This window comes from Pollachius pollachius, assembly GCF_949987615.1.
Source record: "Pollachius pollachius genome assembly, chromosome: 18".
Lineage (NCBI taxonomy): Eukaryota > Metazoa > Chordata > Actinopteri > Gadiformes > Gadidae > Pollachius > Pollachius pollachius.
Window position 1 is genome coordinate 3,640,931 of NC_136951.1, and position 14,574 is coordinate 3,655,504.

Here is a 14,574-nt window from a genome sequence, read left to right on the forward strand (position 1 = left end):
TCCAAGTACTTATACTTTTAAAAGTACTTCTGGTTTATTAAAGTTTATTACACCCTAATACTACTTTTTGTCTAACTAACTACTTTTAGTTTAAAATGTTTAATTCACCCGAATACTACTTTCGGACTTACTACTTTGTTAAATTTGTTTATTCCAACCAAATACTACTTTCGGTCAACCGACTTATAGTTTTAAAGGTTTATTCCGCCCAATTGCCTTTTTTTGTCCAAGTAGGTCTACATTGCTTTAAAGGTTTACTCCACCCAAATACTATTGTAGAAGCCAGGAATGATTTCATTGATATATTTCTGATATAACTATTCGTTAGGGTTTTGTAAAGTTATTTGTTATTGTGTGATTGCGGTGTGATTGAAAGCTGGGTCATGTGGATATGTAGCCTGGTCCTACCAGACTCTCGTACTTCATTTCATTTGCACAGAGTCTGGACCTACTCAATTGACAAACGTAAACTACCTTGAAGGCGGGTGTCTGTTGAAGTTAAAAAATATTGGATCTGGCTAGTGCCACTCTGGATCTGCCATAATCAATCGCTAACGTTTGGCCGGGAATCACGTTGCGCGCAGGCTGTAAACAAACCAAACACCGTGCGTGAAGGTGTCCGTCAACGAGAGCTGACTTTAACATCATTGTTCTCAGCCACTCCCTATGTTCGCTGATTGGAAGCGGGACATTTGGACGGAGAAAACCATACCGCAGACCCAGACGTAGTACTGAAAGGAAATTAAAATTGAGCTTAAGTACTTAGGCGGGCGGAGCCAGGCTAGTGGATATGGTCGATAACACTCAATTACTATTGAGCACCTTATAACCTGTACACGTGCACGCCTGTATGGAGGAAGAGAGGGTGAAGCCATACCTTTTGTGGAACGGAACGGTCTTTTGAGCCAATATTATTTTTATGAAACATTTGATCGCTGTAATTACTTTGATTATACTTTGTTGACGTTCGAAGAAGTCGATACTTTTTCAGTAATAAAAGTTACTTCAACGTGTTTTTTCGGATTTCAGCGATTGTTTTTGGTAGAGTCAAACATGGTAAACAATGTAAAAAATATATATTCTACCCAATTAATAGGCTCCTTTCTGTCCAAGAAAGGACAAACTGCCTCCCTGTATTGTACAGTAGAGGACGTCAGAACCAAACCAGAGAGAGAGAAATATTAATACATTTGACTTTTCCTGACCCTTTAATATCCACGTTGAACCCTAACCCTAATTGGTTGAATGGAACATTTTGAGATAATTTCAGAGACATGAATTACACCTAAACCTGGTTCTCGATCAAAATACATTGCCACGTCCCTCAAGACTTTAAATTGTCATTGTTTCCCCATCCCCCTGGTGGCTCCTCTTCTGATCCTGAGCTCCTTGCAGGCACACCTGAAGCAAATCCTCCAAACATCTCTGTAGTATATCCTCTTCAGCGTCATCAGATCCTACCGTCGCTAACAGTGGTAGTGTCCTCTGGGTTCCGCCTTGCCAGTGGTTTTCTCCTTCTGCTTACCTGTTCTTTATTCTGTGATCAAGATTGCCAACCACTATGGGTTAGACAACTCTGAGGAGTTTCATATTCTGGCAGCTGAGTCCAGATGGAAAGATGCAGCATTAAGAGGAACCTTTTGCATTGTTTGAACGCATAAGCTCACTTGAAGCTCTCATTTCTCTATCCACTAAAACTGGATGATCGCCTGCGGGAGAGACGCCGGTAGAGGAACTACAAATCCCAGCCCTACCCGGGTTCCCGTCTTCTTCCTCCTACTCCTTTGAGACCGGTTCATGGACCTCTCATAGCAAAAGCCCTTCAAGTGAGGAGCCTATGCAGTTAGGCCCGGCTTGTTTGGAACCGCACTCGAGTGTGTGTATTAATGCAAGTTAGGCCATTTTCTTGCTACCTATCCACCGCCCCTTAAGACCGACCATCTGAAACTGCTGTCATCCCCTCCTCTGTTCCTCCAGATCTTTCTTCTGCGCCCAAAGTATATCAAGATTTGGGGGAGATGTTTGGCAAAAGGAAGCCGCTGTCGTTACCCTCTCACCGTCCCTATGACTGTGCCATAGTTCTACTTCCCGGAGCCAGCCTGCCTTTCAGACACCTCTACAACTTCATGACCAGAGAAAGAGGCCATGTAGAAGTACATCATGGAGTCATTGGCTACCAGCCTCATCCGTTCATCACCTGTGGCGGCAGGTTTCTTCTTTGTATCAACGAAGGATAGACCAAATGGGACCAAAGAGAATTTGAGAATGTCTCACTGTGGTTGGATGGCCTCGCCATCCCACAGAGTGCATTTGTCAGAAATCTTGATGTCCTGTTCGACCTTCAACTGTGCTTTGACCAACATGTTAGAAGTATAACTAGAATTGCTTTTTTTTCATCTGAGAAACATTGCAAAAATCAGACCAATGTTATCTGCAGCAGATGCAGAGACACTGATTCATGCATTTATATCATCAAGACTGGATTATTGTAATTCATTGTTCTCAGGACTACCAAACTCTACCACGAGAAGTCTACAGCTTGTACAGAATGCTGCAGCTAGACTGCTGACCAGAACGAGAAAGTTTGATCACATCACACCTATTCTCGCCTCTTGCACTGGCTACCAATAACTTCCAGATCGGATTTTAAGGTGTTACTGCTAACCTATTAAGTCTTGCATGGACTATCTCCATCCTGCCTGAAGGACCTGATCATTCCTTATAGTCCTTCTCAGTCCCTCCGGTCTTCGGGAGCTGACCTTCTTTCACTACCGAAGGTTAAAAAGAAATCGGCTGGACAGAGAGCATTTGCCTATCGAGCCCCCTTCCTATGGAATAGGCTGCCACCGGTGATCAGGGAAGCTGACTCTGTGAAGCTATTCAAAGGAAAGCTCAAAACGCAGCTCTACAATCTTGCATTTGGAACAAAGGAGTGTGAAAAACACACAGATGCGATGTGAAGACCACTGTGTTTGTTTGTGCTTTTGTTAATACAGTATACATTTCCATTATGTACCTTTCCGTTCTAATTCACTCTTCTGTCTGTTCTAGCGTGCTGCGGTGACTGGACTGGATACCTGGACTCTCCTCATGGTTAACCGGCCAGCACCACATCACCAATTTAATAAGATGCGCATGTATTTACCTGTATGTGAATTACGGCACCCATTGCACTCCTGACCATCCCTGGAAGAAGGGATCCCCTACTTCGGTTTCTTCTCAAGATTTCTTCCTTGCTAATTTCAAGGGAGTTTTTTCTTGCCCTTGTGGGGGCTTGGGTAAAGGGGGGGGGGGGGGGCATAAATATTTGGCCTGTTAACCCCTTTGAGACTGTAATGGTGATTAAGGGCTATACAAATAAAATTGAATTGAATTGAATTGAGTTGAATTGAATTGAATTGATAAAACCTTCCACCCTTGATTTCTGAGGTCGGAACAACATCAGTGTAGAACAAGAATCCTCTGCCTCTGATCAGTGCTGCTTTTGAGTACCAACAGGGAGAAACCATCTTTAGCAAGCTAACTCTTCAAAAAGCCTCCCACCTGGTCCAGATTAAGGGGGGAGACAAGTTGAAGATAGCTTTTAACACCCGTTACAGCCATTTAGTACTTGGTTATGCCTTTTGGCCCACTAATACGCCCGCTGTTTTTCATGCCTTGGTGAACGACATTCTTCATCAGGGATTACAGAAGGATAGCTGCACCTTCACAAGAATTGCCTCAGCTGCTATTCCGTTCGCTTTAACTCCTGAGGCTGAACAAGCATTCTCCACCCTCTTTTTTTAAAAAAATCCTTTTATTGGTACAAGATACAAGATACAAGATCGTTTATTGTCATATATACAATGGAAACATAGTTTGCACTGGGCAATGAAATTCTTAATTTGCAAAATTTGGTTGGAAGTACATTCAAACAATGGACAATTCCAGGTTAACATTTCACCACCTACATTTTACCAGTTCACCAGCCCACCCATGCACCCCACTCAACCCTACAGGAAAGAAAAACAAACAACATTGAAACACATCACATTGTTAAAATAAAATAAATTAATAAAAAGAATGTACAGTACAGAATAAAAAAAAGAATGTATACACGTATACCAACGCAATACAGAAACCAGAGCACCTCTACTAAAGCCTGCTAGTGTGTGGACATGGGGTCAGGTGGCACAGTGTTCAGAAATCAGCCACAGGACAACACCCCCATACAATGAGGTAGGCACTCAGTCCGAGGGGAGAGCAAAATACATTACATGTAGGCTAGCTAGGCAGAGAATTAGGAACTTCCAGCTTCGGAGAATTCTCCATCTGACTAGTAGCGATGCAAAAGCCATCATGTCAGCCTCATTGGAGGTGCAAGGGAGGGGTTCAGTAGATACACCGAAAATAGCCGGTAACGGGCAGGGTTGTACATTATTCTTTAGCAATGTTGTAAATGCATCAAAGATGGGACCAATAGCAGGGGCAATATATTCCAAGCTTTGGGCAGGACCAGAACATGTGAGGTCCGCCTGTAGACTACCGCAACGATTGCATTTGGGATCGGAGTCTGGGTAGACTCAGTTCCTCTTCCCATCTGATTTGGAGACTGTATCAGCGTTCAGAGACATGTTGTTTTTTATAAACGCCGGCTGTGAACCGTCTCTGGGTAGGGGACATCCTGCGAGGGATTGAAAGGGGATTGAAAATACGGAACAAATTTGAGCATAGCAATTTTTATTGAAGAGATTATTAATCAAAACTAGAAAAAGTGTCGCTCTTATAAAGGTCATGAAGGAGTTGATACACAATCGGGCCCAGAGAGTAAATGTTGAGTCCAAAATGGAGGGTGTAAATACTAATAGGTGATTATTGCTAATGGCCCCAAACCCGAAATCGATAGATAGGGAAACATTTACTTTTCTGAAAAATGTATTTTTAACCTGAGGATGATCCAAAGTCCCATACATTAAATTGGGGCGTAATACCTTCGAAGTGGGGTGAGGACTTGATAGTGGCTCAATCGATGTAGCGAAGAGCAGCGGAGACAGGGGTCAACCTTTGCACGCCCCCTGGTGAAAAATATGGGGAGTGTATAGTTTGTGGTGACACAGGCCAGGGGCCAACAGCCTAATCCATGCAATAAATGCGTCACTTATTCCAAATTTCAGTAAAACTGTAAATAAGTCCTGCCACTCTACACGATCAAAGGCCTTTTCTGCCACTAGAAGCCAATGAGCAAGAGTCTTCGGATATTGGAGAATGAGTGTCGACCCTTGATGAAGCCAGTCTAATCCTCTGAGATAATGCAAGGAAGAATGCCTTTAAGGCGTCTGGCCATCACCTTAGCAATAACCTTACTTTAGGTGTTAACCCCATTTCCAACAGCGCAAACCCAATGCTGGTGCTGATGCTTCTGCTGGTTCAATGTTGGGTCTACACGCCAACTCCCCAAGAACCAGCTTGATTTTCCATAGACTTTAGGGCTAGAATAGATCCACATCAGAGCATACGACCCCGTTGACCTAGCAACGCTTCAGCACTTAAATAAAGTTAAAATTAAGGCGTAAAAATTACGCTAACCCACTACTAGACGTCACTGGTTCTTGTTTATGGACCAGTTTGGAGTTGGTGCTGAGTTGGAACCTATTTGTTGTTTGTCGACAGAGACCTGGTCATTTTGGAAAGAGATTAGGATTTAGGGTTCGAGCGGTCCAGAACAGGGTTCACTCTCTGCATCTCCTCCCAACTCACACACAAACCAACGGTGACCAGTTTCCGAAAACGATGGAAACTATTGGACCACATTAAACAGTAGTCAGTTATATGTAGGCTATACTGTATATATATATATATATATACACATATACCGGTATACACATTTGATAGAGAAACACAAACGATTACTGTTATTACATTACATCGATTATTACACATTACACATAATCTGTTCTTTAAAGGTACACATGAGTGTGATACGACGAGAGAGACTGGAATACGAGGCTAGGATAATGTGCAATAACTATTTACCCCGAAGATAGACCTCGGGACAACGGATCACATGACACTCGCTGAGATCACGTGTTTCTACAAGCGATCAGGTGACGTGATACTGGTCAGCTGACTTGAGCTTCAGAGAGGCGAGTGCATAAAACCATCACTGACCTTCAACTATTCTCCTGTTTTTACTCCCTTCAACGCAAAGGTAACGACAGCTTTACTTTATTACCGGCTTCACGACGTCAAGGATGTTCTTATCTTAATGTATTTATCAATGCTAGGGTTTTCAACCTTCTTCGTCATTGTATTAAAGAGAGAAGATGGCGAGCCAGTCGCAGGGTATCCAGCAGCTGCTGCAGGCCGAGAAGAGAGCGGCTGAGAAGGTGGCGGAGGCCCGCAAGAGTGAGTAATGTATAGGAACATTTATATCTAGATTTACTGATAATCGAAGGTATATTGGAAAATATATACCGTACAAATTTCATCGCGCAATAATCAGCCGAATAAATGTTAGGAATTAGACACTTATTCGTGTCATAACGGGACTTAATAAGGAGATAACCTGTGTCGTACTTTGATTATTGATTGTTAAACGCTCAGATAAACTGCGGGTGGAGCACTGTATTCCTCGTGTCGTGGGGAGCACTGTATTCCTCGTGTCGTGGGGAGCACTGTATTCCTCGTGTCGTGGGGAGCACTGTATTCCTCGTAATGTGGGAGCGCTATATTCCTCGTGAAGTGGGGAGCACTGTATTCCTCGTGACGTGGAGAGCACTGTATTCCTCGTGACGTGGAGAGCACTGTATTCCTCGTAACGTGGAGAGCACTGTATTCCTCGTAACGTGGAGAGCACTGTACTCCTCATGACGTGGAGAGCACTGTATTCCTCGTGACGTGGAGAGCACTGTATTCCTCGTGACGTGGAGAGCACTGTATTCCTCGTGACGTGGGGAGCACTGTATTCTTCATGACATGGGTGTGGCCAGGAACGAATGAACCCAAACAAAAGGCCCATTCCTCATAACGGATGATATCTAGATTACAATGTTAGCAATTGGACACAAACCCATGATATTTGTCCTTGTGATAGTATTTGGATAGACTGCTGCCTAACTATTTACCGGAGCTACCAGTTAATTTGTCTGACAGACAACATTGCAGGTTTGAAACTGTTTGAAACATTTGCTTCAGTATAAATGGCACTATTCATGGAGGTTTTGATAAATCCAGCAGCTGTTACACAAACATATCTTGCGGATCTCCAGTCTACCTGGGTGGACGTGTTCCTGCTACCTGTGGAGAGTTTTCAGAGAGAAGGGTATTTATGCGTGTACTAGGGCTGAAAGATAAATCAAATTTGAACTGACATCGCAATGTAATGGAAAGTGTTTTGCAAAGGCTACGATATAAATAAAAAGTATTTTTGGGGGATTTGTTACTGACTGGAGATCAGTAAGATTCATATTTATTCTTTTACAATTCAATAGTTAGATAAAAATGTCAATCAATTAATGTCAACGCATAGGCCTTGCCTAAAGCAAAGAACAGTTTGTATGTTGACTGCTTCCAATGTTGTGTTGATCATACTAAATGATTTATTGCTTCTTTAGTGAATAATACAAAACATACTAAACTGCAATAGCAGTATTGGTAGAAATAATCGCAATTAGATTATTACCCCTAATCGTTCAGCCCTAGTGTGTACCCACGCATGTTCCAAGTCCCACTTGTGTCGACCACCGACTTGACGGCAAGTCAGGATGGATCGTCAAGACCAGTCGCGTAGTTTCTGCCAAAGTTGGCCCCGACATAAAAGTTGCATAGTGGTTAGCCTGAAGCTGGGACATTACAAAGGTACAATTTCCTGCCCTCATCGGAAGCCAAGCAACAAGGCTCTTTTCCTCTGCTCAGCTCGCAATCACCATCGCACTCTGTCACTCGCTTGCTCCAATTCTATAAAGTTTGCTTTAGTTTTGTCATAATTAGGGCTAAACAATTAATCAAATTCAAACCAGCATCGCGTTGTAATGGAACAAGATTTGCAATCACAAAGGCTGCGCTACAAAAATCATATCTTTACAATTCAATAGCTAAATAAAGATGTCATATCAATTCATCTCTACTCATTGGCCTGGCCTAAAGTAACGAGCAGTTTATATGTTCACTGATTCCAATGTTGTGTTGGTCATACTATAGAATGATTTATTGCTGGTTTAGTGAATAATACAAAACATAAGGAACTTTAAAGAGAAATCGCATACTAAATCACAATCTTAATAATCGCAATTAGATTATTTCCCTTTATCTTTCAGCCCTACTCACAATATCTCTCCAAACGGTATTTTAGAAACAAATTGCTGAAGTGAAAGTTCTGAGCAGCTTTGCATTCTTAAGTGGGTATATGGTGTGATATACCTGCACATCACATAGACTACACCACTTGTGCGTAATAGTCTGTGTGTATTTGTGTCTAATTCTGCGTGTATGTGTTTGTACAGGGAAGAACCGTCGTCTGAAGCAGGCGAAAGAGGAGGCGCAGGCGGAGATTGAACAGTACCGCCTCCAGAGGGAGAAGGAGTTCAAAACAAAGGAAGCTGCTGTAAGTCTTGTCAAAATAAAGGTCCTTTTAAAGATGGATTCAGATCAGAATTAAAACAGTTTTTGTGTCTAGGCTCTGGGCTCTCACGGCAACAGTGCGGTAGAGGTTGACCGCGACACCGTGAGCCGCATGCAGGGCATCCAGGCCAGTTACCGTGGGAACCGGGAGGTGGTGCTGGGCGACCTCCTACGCCTTGCTTGCGACGTTCGGCCCCAGGTCCATGCTAACTACCGCATTGCTGGCTAGACCTCCGGACCAACACACGAACGAGGGGACAGGTGGTCAAAATAGATGAACTATCTAAATGTAGTATTTGGGAATTTGTCAAAAATAACGAAATTTCTCTTAGCTGAGGCTATGCTAATTGACATTCGATTTCTCTTAGCTGGGACTATTCTGACTCTAATATATAAAGTTTCACAGCCAGCCTAAAAATTGGAAGTGTACCGATACTTAACGTGACCATTGACCACCTGGATGAGTTAACGGGTGAACCTCTTCCCCAAAAAAATCCATTATGTGTATATTTGTGACCAAGCTCTTGGTTTTTGTGTGTGTTTTCTTTTGTAGGGGTGTTTACATCTTCAATGATTCCATTGTGAAAAAAGATATGTATGGATGTATGGATATGGAAATCTGGTTGTTAAATTAAAAAACGTATTGGTTTAGCCGATATTTCAAGATGTATGTTTTGTTACACAGTGCTTTTGTTGCTTGTGATTCGTAAAGTTTTGCTCTCTTCCTGTTTGTGATTTCCGCCATGTTCTTTGAATGGTTAAAAAAATGCTTAATGTTTGAAACTGAATGAAAATAAATTATTTAAATTTTGTTGTTTTGGTTTATTCAGTTAAGAATCCAATGGAAAATATATTAAAATCATGCAGTCAGTAGTGACAGGAATTATATAGTATATTTAAAGCCACAGTATTCTTTTTTTTGGATCCATCGGTACGTCATCACAGGATGGCTTCAGCCGTCCTGTGATGTCTACAAGATAATTTATCTTTTAGAGTTATTGCGAGATAACCCATATATATCTTTGTTGTAATGTATTTCTCAATATACTGTATATATATTTTTTCTATATCTAATCAATGTAATGTATTTCTCCGTACATTAGATATATTTGGAGAAATACATTACAACATGGATTAAATATAGAAAAATAATATAAATCACGCAATCTGGTTCCTTACCACCCGTGGTACAGTAAACCTACTATGACGTTTCATTCCTTCCAAGAAATCAGTATCACTCCGCGTCTGAGAAAAAAGCCGTTGTCATAACAAAGTGCTTTAGTTACCAAATGGAGCCTGACAAACTATCATAGGCTGGTTAGGACGAGACCTTCTGGCCATAAGTGGCCGAAAGTGCAACACCCCCCCAGAGCTATTGTTAAAGTTGGAAACCGAAACTCAGGAGTGGGGAGCGGGGAGCCCCATCCTCACCGCGCCGTGCAACAATCAAACAAGCAGTGTTCAAAGTCATCCTTCTGAAGCTGGACAGGTTTACACTGATGGCAACGTTTAATGCAGATTAATGCAAATAAATAGCCACATATTTTAATCAATATAACACTGGCCTGTGATGAAAAAATGTGTGTGTATGTTGCATATAGCAACCTCCTTGCTCTATGTGCATGCAGCCAGGATGGCCTGCTTATATATTTATATATTAAATAATAATAGTATATACTACACTATAATATATGAAGATATATATATATATATATATATATATATATATATATATATAAAGAGACACACCTAAAGCTACCCACCCACCCCCACACAGGTATATCTCAGTGGGAGGAGTTTAGTGACAGGTGTGTCACTTTCTTTCGCAGCCACAGAAACCAAGAGCCTACCTGTGGAGGGAGAGAGAGAGAGGCAGAGAGAGGGAAAGATAGATTGGAAAGATAGAATAAGGAAACCGAATAAAGAAGATACGTGTTATTGAAAAGAGCAACATTTGGAGAGAAATAAGTGAAAACAGAAAGAAGAAGGAAGAACCACAGGATAGTTTTCTCCCGCTCGACCGGAAGTAAGCTTAACTTCGACCGAGTGGATTTAATTGTAGAAAGTAACTATTTAAACTATCTACATGGTTTAAATATTGCACTTTTCTTTCACCTGAGAGAAGAGTACTTGCACCACCGGAGGAAATTAGAGGACAACAGAACGAGGGAATTCCGGTAGTTCTGTAGGAATATCTCTGGAGGTTTCGGGCCAGAGGTGACGTCACCACGTCAACGCCAGGTGAGAAAGGTTTCACAATAATAACAGAAAGTGTAATTAAATCTATGTATTGATCTCTCTCTGTTTCTCTCTCTCTATATATATATATAGACTGTATATGTGTGACAATGGTCTGACTGAGCAGAAACATACAAGCGTCTAATTGAGTTTGGTTTCTTCCGTCTTGTTCACATATGTTTTTTTCATTTTTGTTAGTATCAAATAGCTATCTATCTTCACATCGATACATAGCTATCAGAGGTGGAAAGTAACTAATTGCATTTACTAAAGTAAATGTATTGAGTAGACTTTTTTGGTATTTTGTATTTTTTCAGTAGTTTTTAAAAACTGTACTCCTACGTTTTGGTTGAAGTATTGTACTTAGTTACATATTAAACCACACAAGTAACTGAGTAGAAATTGCAGGCAAGTATGTCGAGAACGAAAAGGTTCATGCTGCATCGGCATGATAATTTCTGAGTTCAACTAGCAACAAGCCTACCTTTCAGCCGTCAGTGCTGTCAGTCTAGGGTGTAGTCGGTAGGCTGAATGCTTAATGGATGACTGTCTTGTTAAGACAGTCAATTATTAAACTTCAGTTATGGACTTTAAATAGTTTTAGTCGTTTTGAGTAGGCCATAAACAAATGATTCAGAGATAAATAGTGTTAATATCAAAGATGTGAAGCATATAGTGTCAGTACAGTCCTTTCAAAAGTTTGAAAAGTGTACTTTGTACTTGTACTTGAGTATGTAACCGTACTTTTACTTGAGTAGCTTTTTTCAGTACTTTTTCCACCTCTGATAGCTATATATATATATACATATATGTATGTGTGTATATATATATATATATATATATATATATATATATATACATATATGTATGTGTGTGTGTGTAAATATATTACATATGAAGGGTTTAGCGTGTTATGCATAGTTAAAAGACATTTAAAACCTGCTGTCCTTCTTCACAGGAAACACAGTTTCCTCAACTGGAAACTTTGGAGCGGCAACGTTTCAGCCTGTAAACCAAGGTAAGATTACTGGATAGAATTGTGTATGCTATTTAAACAAAAATGCCCATGTTGCTGTCAAAATTATATTTTTTATTATCTACAAATAGAGGTTCAAATGTATATATTTTTCTCTCACGTTTGTACCACTCAGCCATCAAAATGTCAGGCATCAGTGTTTCATTGGACAACCCCTATGGAGATGTGACCATTCCACGAGCCAAGCTCCGGGGTGACCAGAGCCTGGTGATTGGGAACCCTGTGGCACTGGGCAACCCCTATGCTAAGACAGAGGGTGGTGAGGCACAAGACCCGCCCCCTTACAATGTCAAGTTGGCGGAGCCAGAAGAGGAGATGCGTTGCCGTGCCTGTTGCTACCGCTGTCGCCGTCGGAAACAGTGATGGTGAGAGTGGAGGAGCTATGGACAGAAGAGGAGTAGAGATGGAGAGGGAAGGAGGAGAGGAGGAGAGAGATGACACATAGAGCTGACTTGACCAATCAAGCAGCTTCCGTTGGGGAGGCGGGGCTTCTGGTATATTTAAAATCTGGGAGAAATGTAAAGCTTTGATGTTTTCTGACTTTCCTCTATCTTTGTCACAGTCAAAACTGGTCTTACTGAGCTGAAACATAGAAGTGTTTATTTCAGTTTGGTTTCACACATCTTGTTCACATTATTTTTCCATTTGTTTTTAAATGTTAAACATATTAACTGACATGTACCTGTAGCTCGATTTCTACATGTATATGTGTTATATTTGTCTGCTTATTGATGTAAAAGGTATAATGGTAAAATGTATGAATATTATAGATCAGTCATTGTGTCTTAGCCAATCAGCCATGCCCCCCATTCTCCTTAACCAATGAGAATAATCAACCAAACATGCCATGATAAGGCCCAATCAAAATAGGTCTTTGCCAAATATGAATTATGATAATATGAATTCTTATATGTAATATTAGTGCTTTATAAATATACATGCTGTTACATGTGTGCCTATGCATCTGTTCATGGAGCAGACCATAAATTGTATTACATTTGCATTTATACGGTTAAAGCACCTATGATCAAATATTGTCGTGTTTAAAGTGTGCAATATTGGCCTTTTGTTATGTGAAGGACTTATTTATGTATGGTTGTGCCAACATAGAATGTTATTTTATATATTTGAATAGCATTTTACTTTATTATCAAATTGCTACCTGAATTCATATTTATGTAGGCCTAGTGAAACCTAAAAAAGCTTCTTATTTTATAAGAATGTAGTAATGTAAGTATTTTATGGAATATAAACGTTCTACTTTTTTACATTTTTCCAGCTATTGCTGTTTTCCTCTTTTTATCCGATCTTTAATGTAAAAATAAAGCAGAAAAGCAAAAAATGTATTCCTTTCCTTTTGCATTGTTAAAAGTTTTTATTTATAGCTGCTCTGTAAAGTAGCCTATGTCTTGAGGCTGCCATAAATGAGATTAAGTAGGCCTACTTAAAATATACGTGCAAAAGGGAATTTAATTTGCATTGCAGATGGGTAAATGTTTTACAGATTTTGAGCCTGCGAATAAATCCAACGTGATATACAACCTAAACAAGCACCAGGAAGATTCTATAGATCTTCCTGGGCTAGATCTATGGAATAGCAAAGCTCAATGCCCTGATTCATAAGACAAGATTCAAGAGACCAGACGTCTCCATCCCACTCCAAAGTCGTTCTGTGCCCCATATAGCCCTCCATGTTAATCATCTTGCATTTAAGAATGTTTTCCGTTTGCCTTTTACTTAATTAAAGCATTCACGATTTAAAAACATTTAAAGCTGCCTTAATGTGTCGTGATTATCTTGATAAACAAAATGTTTTTTAAAGGAACCATTGGAATGTTTTTTTTTCAAAGTGAACATAGACCTCTGTTGTAGGACTAACTGACAAAACAACCCAGTCTCTTCAATATGCGTACAGATCGCACGGTTTTACAATTTCAAAATGCGTGCAGTACATACGCCATATGCCAATTTCGCGTGCATATGATACTCAAAACCCATCATTAACTTCTGTGGAGGGCAGATGCGTCCACATACCACGCATCACTTTATACCCATACCGACGTCACCAGCGAGGCATGCTGCGTTCCATTGTACTCAGAATTCGGGAATTTCCGTCTTCCGATAAGGAAAAGTGCAATAAAATGGTTGTTAAAGTCGGAAATTCGGGCAACACTTGACTTCACTGAGGTGACGCAGAGTACGTCACAGCCCAACCCAGTCGCCAAAAGCATACGTTGACAGTGTACGTTTTCGTGAACACTGGATTACGTCGCATTTCAACGTAAAATAGCGTGTTATACCTACAGTATCCCACCCCCCCCCTTCAATAAATACTATGGCAGAATAAAGAATAAATTCATGCATTATCATTCAACTTGAACATGTGATTTTACAGTTTAGAGTGGTGGAGGGATAACGTATGTTGGCCAACCCGGAGGTGAGCGTCGCCCTGGGTTCCCTTGACAACAAGCAAACGGGTTTTTCCATTGGATTTTGGATTATTGCAGAAAATTTAGCATTTTTTAAGCACCTCCTCAAAAACTGAAAAAAATAAATAAAATAACCGTGCTCCAAAGAACGAAATGTAAACCAATGCATTCTGAATGGGAGTGTTTCTCTGATTTTTCCATGCTACACAGAACGAAATGTAAACCCATGCAAATAAAGGCTCCATGGTCATAATAATTTAAATATAATTAAAT

General features: G+C 40.6%; 1 protein-coding gene and 1 long non-coding RNA gene across 2 annotated transcripts; both read left to right on the forward strand.

Annotated features, from left to right (window-relative positions):
- Window positions 1–6,082: 6,082 nt before the first annotated feature.
- atp6v1g1 (ATPase H+ transporting V1 subunit G1) lies at window positions 6,083–9,409 on the forward strand. The gene is made up of 4 exons (XM_079755292.1): window positions 6,083–6,187; window positions 6,296–6,384; window positions 8,481–8,581; window positions 8,654–9,409. Exons 2-4 carry the CDS (start codon window positions 6,303–6,305, stop codon window positions 8,825–8,827), a joined length of 357 nt encoding a protein of 118 aa, XP_079611418.1. The 5' UTR covers window positions 6,083–6,187; window positions 6,296–6,302; the 3' UTR covers window positions 8,828–9,409.
- A 1,021-nt stretch (window positions 9,410–10,430) lies between these two features.
- LOC307089290 lies at window positions 10,431–13,592 on the forward strand. Its single transcript, XR_013812615.1, has 3 exons — window positions 10,431–10,839; window positions 11,795–11,854; window positions 11,988–13,592. It is a non-coding gene; the product is annotated as an uncharacterized lncRNA (long non-coding RNA).
- Window positions 13,593–14,574: the final 982 nt, after the last annotated feature.